This window comes from Lasioglossum baleicum, chromosome 2 (assembly GCF_051020765.1).
Source record: "Lasioglossum baleicum chromosome 2, iyLasBale1, whole genome shotgun sequence".
NCBI classification, from domain to species: domain Eukaryota; kingdom Metazoa; phylum Arthropoda; class Insecta; order Hymenoptera; family Halictidae; genus Lasioglossum; species Lasioglossum baleicum.
The window spans coordinates 8,897,734-8,908,434 of NC_134930.1; the positions used below are offsets into that span (position 1 = coordinate 8,897,734).

The 10,701-nt window shown below is 35.0% G+C and overlaps 1 protein-coding gene across 1 annotated transcript; it reads right to left on the reverse strand.

The window, feature by feature from the left end:
• Positions 1-2,312: 2,312 nt before the first annotated feature.
• On the reverse strand, positions 2,313-9,711 carry LOC143217686 (trypsin-7-like). The gene is made up of 4 exons (XM_076442226.1): positions 9,567-9,711; positions 6,722-6,835; positions 6,269-6,421; positions 2,313-2,530 (listed from the first exon to the last, which is right to left on the reverse strand). Exons 1-4 carry the CDS (start codon positions 9,609-9,611, stop codon positions 2,324-2,326), a joined length of 519 nt encoding a protein of 172 aa, XP_076298341.1. The 5' UTR covers positions 9,612-9,711; the 3' UTR covers positions 2,313-2,323.
• Between the last annotated feature and the right edge of the window lie 990 nt (positions 9,712-10,701).

Sequence of the window (10,701 nt, forward strand, 5' to 3'; positions counted from 1 at the left end):
TATAGTGGAGCAGCGAGGTGAGCTCTGTGCGGTGAAAAAAAAAAGAAGAACATAGAAAATACATATGTACTTTTTCATTAGTATGTGTCGAAATGTTGTCACGAATGTTGGTTTCTTTTCACCGCGCCGCTATCATCGATGCTCGCAGCTCCACTATAAATCCACCCTTAGTTTCCGAGATATTTGCAAAAAATCTTTCAATAAATCGAGATTACGAGTACAGTTTATTGTGCAAGTTTTAATGCAGGATACACAAAAATAAAATATTAATATCTTGAATCAATTGTTTATTGGATACATAGTACTCATTATCTAGATCCGTTTATTTAAAGTATAAAGTCTTTTAACCCTCGCAAGGTAAGGTCTAATTCCACATAAATAGTGAGGATGGGTCTCTTAGACTTTAGACCCCGACAAATGAATTTCATAAATAGCCTCGTTTTTAATAAATTTGGGATAAAGAATGACACAGGATAAAAAGTAATCAGACACATTTAGTTTTATGCATATAAAAATTCTTTTCAAAAATCTGAAGCTCGGGTCTTCGAGACCCCACATTACCTTGCGAAGATTAAAGATGATTCTCTATTTTTCCCCATGCTATTGTAGTCTCTTGTCCATCTTTTAGTTTTTTAATAAATCTGAACGAAGCCATGTAACAGATATTGAAATTTTTCGCAATTGTTTTTATCTTTTATTAAATAAAATACTAAGTATATAATACTATAACTATATGTATAATACTATTTAATTGAAGCACAACAAGAATTATACAGGGTGTCTCAAAATTCCTTCAATATCCGGAAATAGGAGGTTCATTTGAACATTTTGCGTAACAGAAATAAAGCAAATGAATCTTACACGTTGAATTTTATTTATTCCATTTTTCTGGGTTGAAGGTCATTTGTAGGTCATATTGTGTTACATGGATGAATTCGTTATTATGTCAGCTACAACATTACGTTAACGAAGATATGTCATTCCATTTAAAAAAACATCGATGACCTTGAAATCTCATAACAAAATGACCTTGAAAATTTTTCCATTACACCGTTAGATGTGGCCCTTTAAACAGTGTAACTTTGTTCCAAGAAGTTTTTTGTACAACGAAAGGAACAGAGATATTTAGGTGTTCTGTTTCTTCGGACTCATTCTGTATACAATGATTTCTTATGAAATTATTTTTATTATATCAATAATCGTAAAATAAAAACCTGGAACCGGTCATTTTGTCGTCTTTTGTTGTCCGTGATGGTAGGTTCAGTGTTAAACTTTTCTCTTTATCCACCAGTGCAAGTCTGCGGAAGCGTCTACATTAATTATCAATTAAGCTGTTTGCAGAACGCAAAGTTTCGCAAAGTGCAAGCAAATTTATAGTAACCGGAACCGATTTCCTGTGGTATTTTAAGCGGAACCGCCATTGAGATACTGTCGCAAGTCGAAACAGTCGATATGCTTCAATGACACTTTAAATTGCGCAGCCCTTCTAGGAAACCGAACGGTGATACGGGTTCTGAGCACAATCCTCGGCTAGATAGAAAGTGAATTGGTTAATCATCGTATTTCTCTTTGCATAAGAACCATCAATTGTTCCGGAACACTTGCGGAAGAGTTTCTTCGATAATCGATTGGCTCCGCACTCGGTCAAATGTTACATTTGTACTTTCCGTGCCCAATTTATTTGACATGCCGTGATAATTTCGATCCGCGGTGGTTTTCCTGGATTAATATTTCAATTTAAAACGAATCAGGTGTTAAGATCACCAGATTACCATTTCTTAGATTCGAAATTCATTGACTTCAGTGAAACTTAATTATTTTAATTAGCCTACCTTTATTTAGAATCTACAATAGGATTGAAAGCGTAATTAATAGACTGCTGATCTTTATACAAAATAAAAATCGTTCGCCTCAATGACAAGGGACAGAAAATAGAATAGCCAAATAGAAATTTGTTTCTACCTTTAATAATAACTGTACATATAATTTCTCCATCTCGTGTAGTGATTTTTGTCAGAAGTGCGTAAAATTCGCAGCCTAATAATTAGTATCATAAATCTCGACTTCTCAATTCTTGTTTCATGAAATAAATCGCTTTAATTTTATTTGATTTTTCCGGTTACTGGATAGACGGCGAACGTGTTAAAAATATGAAACATATTTTTCGCCGATGCATTTTTAATCAAGTTTATTTAGGATCTTTCTCATTCTTTTTCTCCTGTATAAAAAATATGAATCTGAAACGCGAGGCTGGAAGTTTCTGCACGAAAAAATAATAACTCCGTTTTTTATCGGCGTTTTGTTTCTGTCCGATGGAGCATGCTTACAACCAACGAGGAAAAATTAATCTCCGCCCGAGGTATGCGCAGGAAGATATACATTTTTCTTTTTGCTTCGCGTCTATCCAAGATCGTACCTCGGACACTCGCGTGTATACTCCAGGATATCCTTGTCTGGCGCATTCGTTAGCACCCCAGGATACGATACCAATTTGAACGCCATTAAGTACTAAAGGTCCTCCTGAGTCGCCCTGTAATGTTGCGTGTAAAGATTATTATCTATACCAGGAAAGCAGCTTCGATATCAAAATTTCGTAAAACAATAGAAGCATACAAAATCGAAGGAGAAAATCTGGGACATTGTTTGCTCTAAACTCTTGAAAGATAACATCACGGACGAATTATCTGTGAAGTTTACGATAAAAGCGTCGTTCACAGATAATACTGGCGAAAATAGTACTTTCCCGATAATAATATTATGACATTTCTCACGATTTTAATGAACGTAATATAATCGATCAAAGTGATTCAATTATGAGCATTATCTAATTGGATTTGATCTGATATTATCTTCTTTTCGTCAGATATGAATCTGACGATTTACGGGGTGAGTTACCTAACATTTTCACTGCAAACATACACAGGGTGTCCCAAAATTTCTGTTACACGGGATATCTCTTTATCCATCGTATTTAGAAAAAATACTTCCAATGAAATTTATATGGTTATCAAAGCTCTATAGAAGGGTGCATTTCTTAAATATTTTATTTGACGTGTTGAGGGGCATTTTAAGGCCGTTACTTCTTTAAATGAAAACATATTTTGTTTTATTACACTAACTTATTCTATGAGAAAAAACAAGTAAGTTTTATTCGAAACGTTTTTGAATTCGACAACAACTTTTTAAGTTATTCAATGATGAAGACACCAGAAGAAGTGTAATAGGCCAGCGCTCTCTCTCTCTCTCTCTCTCCTGATTTCATGTCATTAGACTCTGCACTTCTTCTGGTGTCTTTATCATTGAATAACTTAAAAAGTTGTTGTCGAATTCAAAAACGTTTCGAATAAAACTTACTTGTTTTTTCTCATACAATAAGATGGTGTAATAAAAAATTGATGTCTCCATTTAAAAAAGTGAACTTGACCTTAAAATGACCTTCAACACGTCGAATAAAATATTTTAAAAATGCACCTTTCTATACAGCTTTCAAAACCATACAAATTTCATTGGAAGTATTTTTTTATAAATACGATGGATAATTAGTTGGAATTTAGTTTTTTTATTATCTATCACGCTATCGTAAAGGAATCATATTGTTCTATTTAAAAGAAATACCGATCACCTTGAAATCTTATTAAAAAAATTACTTAAACAAATGTTTTGTTTACCATTACATGTGCGCCTTAAAATAGGGTAACTTCGTCCTGAGTAGTTTTTTCATAGGACCGTAAATACAAAACCTATTTTCGGGTGTTCCCATTTATATGGTCCGCCCTGTACATTCGTTTTAGTAACGCTAGACAATGTTCATTTAAGTGGAGCAATTGTGATGAGATAGGAGATTTTTTCAGGTCGATTTTTGATATGCTAACGGATTTTGATTAGTATAACGTTGCAGTTCATGAAAAGACCAACGCAATCAGTTAGTTATACAGGGTTTTCCATTAAAAACTGTTATACTAAATTATAAAAACGCTGCCTTTTTACAATTAACAATTTTTTACCATTGTATTAACCTTGTGTCGAAAAATGCTAATGCTAATCTTAAAAAAATGCTAATCTTCACAAATAAAAATAGCGCGAAATTTAAAATGCTCTTATTGCAAGACCCTTTACATAGAGCTATTCTTCAACACGTATGGCTTAACTTTCGAAAACGATGCTCATGCTTCCGGTAGTCAAATATGGTTCCATTCGTGTAAATATTGAAATCTTTTCGTGTCGTTAAAAACAAGAGTGATATTTCCAATGAAAATGTTAAATGATGCACCCAGTATATACTATATTTGATTTTCCTTTCGTGTGGTCATTGTCGAATCAATATTATTCGTGATTTAGATATTATCTTCCGGATTATTATCGAAGGAATAATAGGAATCTTCTGAAGTATCTTTGAGAGTTCCAGGAACATACATATAATCAGTAGATACAACTAACAACTGATACAAATGTACAATAATCACTATTTATTAAACTCAAGAAGGTTGTTTTCAATGAATTGACATCAAGTTTCATCTAGCGTTAATAAATACGAACTACGAACCTTCAATACGAAAATGAAAATATTGGGTCGAAAAGAAAATTCGTAGCGTTTTCACAACGCGAGAAGTTACCTCGAAAATGGCAAAAAGTTTTACAACAGAATGGAAAATATGTTATTGAATGAATCTGTATAATTAATTATCTGAATTTTAGTTTTCAATTTTAATTTACAAACGTTACGAACTTTCGCTCCAACTCAATATTAAGAAGAATAATTTAAGCACGTAAAAGGCTAAAAAAAACATGATAATAATAGAAAAAATTGATAGAGGAAAAAATCATATGTCATAATAGCCTAACCTAACTTCTTAAGATCTTATTTTTATGCACCGATGCACCCGCCAGGTGCAATTGCACTTTATTCTTTAATGCAACCCAATTTTCTTGTCAAACATGTAGATCCCTTTTATTAAGTATAAATAATTATTTCTACTAGTAATAGTAGAAAATAAATTTCTATTAAACCCTGTTTATTACATTGAAAGTTTCATACTGTGTGAAAGTATTAATTACAATATAGATGAACTGTTGGTAATAAATTGGTTTTCATATTTGTATATCAATAAAATATAATTAAACGCAAACATTTGTTATTGATCGAAATTGAGCGGTTTACGAAAATTAACTTTCAAATGGATTTTTAAAGGAAACTTCAAAAATGGTGCAACTCTCAATTGATACCCGCTTTTACCAAATTGGGAAATGAAAATCAATTATTTTATATTGCAGCGTCGAAAAGGTAGTGAAATGATAAATATCTATTTAAATCTTCAAATACTTTCATCAATGGAAATTGATAATTATCACCACCACTTTAATAACTGTCATTCTAAAAATAAAATCAGGTGAATAACGATCGACATGATTGAAATACAGATCTAACCCAGTATTAGTAATTCATGATAACACAAACAAATGTTTCCAGTTCCATAAGAGTAGATCTTTTCGTGCACTTCACTTTACTTTGTCTAATATTTTTGTTACTGTTTTTTTCATTACTTTTCTATTTAATTTTTGCCATATCTTCTTGTTTTATATAAAATACTCTTTATCTAGAATCGTATCCTACCTGCTTACGTTTCTCGAATAGGTACCGAACTGAAAACGTTACGCTAAAGTGAACCTCGGTTTTCATCGTAGCCACAATTCATACCACAGTATTAGGGACATTTCTAGTGATTTTTGTACCGCAGTAATAAGCTCCTCCTTCGCTTTAACGTACGTAATGCTGAGGGCTCAATTAGTTATTAGAAAGGTAAGAGAAGTTTCATTTTATATATTTAATGTATCGAAGTAGGTATCTAAATAATAATTAAATGTTTCTCTATGCAAAAATGTGAACAATAGTCCTTTTGTGATCGAGATAGAAGAAAAATGGTCTTATTTTTACGTTTTATAAAGAATGTGTATTCTAATCCTGAGATCATAAAAATATGAGAATGATTGACAATTTTTTTTGCCTCGTCAACGAGAATACATTCTCATAGACAACGGTCATTTCTCATTGCGAAGAACCGAATACATTCTCATTGAATTGTACAAATTTATTCAGGGTAAATATTTAATTTTACGTACTTTAATCTGATTGGAAACAGTACCGCAGGAAAACGTACACTCGCAGTAATAGGTACATTTACTTTTTCTTGGGAAAAAGGTGTCCCTTGCTGATTTATATTTTACCGTGCACTATACTGTGGTCGGCAAAGATAGATTGAAGGATCCTTACCTGGCAACTGCCCTGGCTACCTTGTAGACTGCCAGCGCACAGCATCGCTTGGGTCACATCCTTGTGCTGGGCGGCGAAGATCTTCCTGCAAGTGTTTTGATCAACGACGGGAGCCGTCAGGGTTTGCAAGTTACTCGAGATCGAGCCGCTAACCTGCAAGTGATTGCATATTACACCAGGCGATTTCGAACGGCAATCTGACCAAGTCGCAGGCTAGTGGGACAGTGCAAACGCGAGAGCGCCGGTAGCCGATGCGACGAATGTTTGCCGTTACGACCGTACATTGTCGACCGATCGACAAACAAACCTTAATGTTTACGCGAGTTCGCAGTGGGTAATCAGTTTCGGGAAACGTTACCGTTGACCGAAGCATCGTGCCACCGTCAAACACGGTTTACCTATGCAACAGCTGTCAAAACGATCTACATAGAGTGATCCAGACGAAAAACTTACCGACGTGAAGCCCCATCCTGTTACCACAGCGGCACTTCCGGGCTGCACAGCGCTGTTCGAAGACGCCAACTTGATCGGTTTTGCTTTAGCATCCATCTTTATCGGCGTCGGTAGCTACAATAATTGTATCATTCTCAATATCCGATCATGACCGCCGGTTAAATGGTCGGTTTCAGAAACTGTTCCTTGCATAACCAGAGATTTTTGCCTTTCTACTATAAACTTTTACCTTTTCCTATGTTATCCAGTAGACTCGGACGAGAAGATGAGAGAAATTCAAGCTTCTCAATCCTGCAGGATCAATGGTTCAAAAGTTATAAATGTTTAAAGTTGAGTAATTTCTAGCGTTTTTGACAGGTTAGCGCCGCCATGTTGTGTGCAGTGACGGTTGCGCGCCGCTTATGTCGATCACGTAGATTGTAGATTTCCAAAGCCTAATTCATTATTGGCATTACCGCGTGCTTGTGCTTTATGACTGTCTCAGAAACACTGAAAATCGCTCAACTTTGACATTTAATTTAACAGCCTTAACAGCAACTTTAACAGCCTATGAAATGGTACGCGCCTGAGCAGCTCCGAGCACTAGGGCCGATCCGGGGAGCGAGACGCATAGTCTCCGATTCTCGGCCGTCGCGAGTAAAAATTTCCGAGCGCTGACATAGGACATAGGAAAAAGACAAAAATTGATTGGAGACAGGCAACAAAATCTGGTTACGCAAGGAAAAGAGCAGCCGTACAGTTTCATTCGTGGGAAATGATTAAATAACTGTCTTTAGCGCAGAGCTCTAAATTACAGCTCTATTATTAAGTTTCTTAATACAAATAAGTTCAAACTTGTGTTGTTGTACTAAATAGTAAACCAAATTTAATAAGAATTTCAATACATCACAATCAACCAATCTTTTATTTCATCTTTATAGCACAAGGTTCACCTTTACGGCACAGCTTACCGTACACTTCTTTAAAATTGTGGTACTAACTATAACTGTATTTGTTCTAAATAAGAAATACAATGCTTATAATAAGCTCAATTTTTGTTTTAATTGTGAGTAAAAGTGTACACGAAATTTACATAGTAACAATCTCATAGTTTTATAGTAGCAAAATTCCACAACTAACACAGAATAGTAGAATCTAGCTTCAGTTTGATTAGTTTCATTCTAATAATAATATTTTATGAATGCGAGATTATTTACAGTGACATTGCACAAACACAGAATGGAGATTATCAGTGATATAATAATAGAAGATTACCACTATCTTATCCGTCTTTACCATTACTGAAAATAATCACGTGAATTATTAGAAAGATATTCTCGTGATCCAATTGTTAGAATAAGTTACTAGTAAATTGCAGAATGTGTGTGTGTGTATACATGTATGACAAAAATAAGCAGGCAAACTACAAGATTCTAAAAACAACAGAAAAATTTAAAAACACTGTTATATCACTTCGGACTTATTAAAATGATTAATTAGAGAAATAACTTTTTATTTAACTTCTATTTCCTGTAATTATCTTGGAAAGTGTTTACAGTAAAGGATCGATCTAAGAAGAACCCATGGGTCCGTGCTATTTCTTAGATCGTACAGTTCTACTACTTTCTTTTTACCTCGCCGATCGCGCCGAACGTAAAAAGACAGCGCGTGCTGAAGGCGCACTACATACCGTCCATTAAACCGAGAAATATAGTTCAAATTATACCGTGTTTAGTGTCATTTTAATAAGAAAAATACCACAAATAACTTGGTGACAGTCCCATAAAAAATATTGAAAAATAAAGAAGTATCGTAATTGGATTAGTAGTAGTTCACACCGTTACACGTACGCCCCGCAGTGGAGTAGACATTTGTTTTCCTTAAATGGTACAGTTGCTGTTTTCTTAGATCAAATATTTATTGTATGTATTTTGCAGAAAAGTCCGCAGTCTATTAATTGAGTCATTCGTTCACGGAATTAATTGTATAAAATAAGAAGTAGAGACAATTGATGAAAAAATATATTGTTTGATCGTTTTAAGCCTTAAGGGAGTAGACTCGATTTTCCAGGATTGCAAGGGTTTGGGATGCGCCTTCTTATTTCTCGATAATGCAAAGATGGGGTTTTTCAGTAATCAAAAGCGCTAGATAAAAGATCGCCCTCAAAAGTCCTACTTTTACGTTTACGAGGCGTAATTTGCATTATTCGGAAGCATACAGCTGCGGATGTAGCTACTTTCATAAAGCTGCGACAGTTACATGCTACCGAATAATGCGAATTACGCCTCGTAAACGTAAAAATAGGCCTTCTGTGGGCTATCGCGGCCTAGACTGATCTTTTATCTAGCGCTTTTGACTACTGAAAACCCCCATTGCATTATCGAGAAATGAGAAGGCGCATCCCACACCATTGCAATCCTGGAGAAACAAGTCTAGCCCCTTCAAAAAATTTTAAATGTAAAATGTTAAGCATTAACATGCTTAAGTGCTTTGGCAGTAAAATGTGAAAATCTGAAATGATCATCACAATCGACTTACCCTGTAAATGGCTCAATTAACACATTACCGACCGGTGATTATTGCATAATTTTGAAAAATCTATGAGACATGGATAAACACTTTTTAATGGCATCTTAAGTAGCAACAGCAATTTTCATTGTGAACTAACAAGTCACCCTCAGTAACGTCATCTAACAGTTTTATTTAAGATTGCAATGTAAAAGAAAATTTTTATGCTTCCTTTTGGCACAGCACAATTATCGAAAATCCTATTAATAGGCTTCCGGTATATAGGTAGTGTTAATATTCCTAATTTCTAATAAGGAGGTTCTTTTCTGTAAACTTTCATACATAAGAATACACATACCTTTATTAGAGCCACATCGTACTCGTAGGAATCATCATCGTACATATGGTGGGGAATGCTCTTTTGTATACCGGTGATCACGGTGCCATCCTGGCTATTGTAGGTGCTCTTGATGCGAATACGGAAAGACGAGGGTGCGCGTCTGCAAGGTAATCGCAATTAACCGCGGATCACCGTACGATGCAGTTTACGAACTAGCAATTTCGCGTCCCGGTAATTAATAAATTATCTACTTGGTCTCGCGTCGTTCCATAACTCAATCAACACAAACCCATAGACACAATGCGCCGCCGTTAGCACCCAGTTCGAGCTGATTATGGAGCCCCCGCATATAAACTTGCCATTAAAGTGGATAGACACCTGCATTATGAAAACAATTACTTCGTTACTTGTTACAAAATAGTTGCTGTATATATTATCAAATGCATCAAACGGAACGAAACAATGTTGATCGCAGATAACTACATTCCAATCATTACTGAAATCGTAAATATTTTTTTAATTATTAAAAATTTATTAAAAAATATACACCTAACGCTCATTTCCCCCTGCCTTAATTTCACACATTTTTTACTGATTCTGAATAAACTGTTCTGCTCATTTTGTTATTAATTGTACAGGTTCATCGTGTGAGAACACATACATTTTCAATTTTAAGTAATTAATCTTTCTATTTTCTGACGATTCTGTTGTAATTTGATGTATCTGCTCAAAATATGCCATTATGAATATAACATGGGAGGATATTCTGTGTAACCGTTTTTGAGAGTAAATGTAGCAGGCCCGGCGCGCCAATTGTCGATTGGCTGACTGTGCCAACTCGCGTCTAGGTCGCGCTCTGATTGGTCCGTGTTTTTCGTTAATAACTCCTAAACAAAACCGCGGATAACATTTTTTCAAAGGAAAATGTCGCTTGAAATGGTCTCAGGAACCACCCCCTTTCGGGATTTTCACGAATTTTGGGACACCCTGTATAGGGTGAGCTTTTAGTTTTGAAAGACTATTCCTACATTTTCGTATGCGTGGTCTTCTCCGCCCCCACCACCTAACCCTAACTAATTCTGATCTCATGATTTTTCCATTACTTGTTCCAATCCTATATGACGGCTATATACATAGAATGAAAAGATTATGC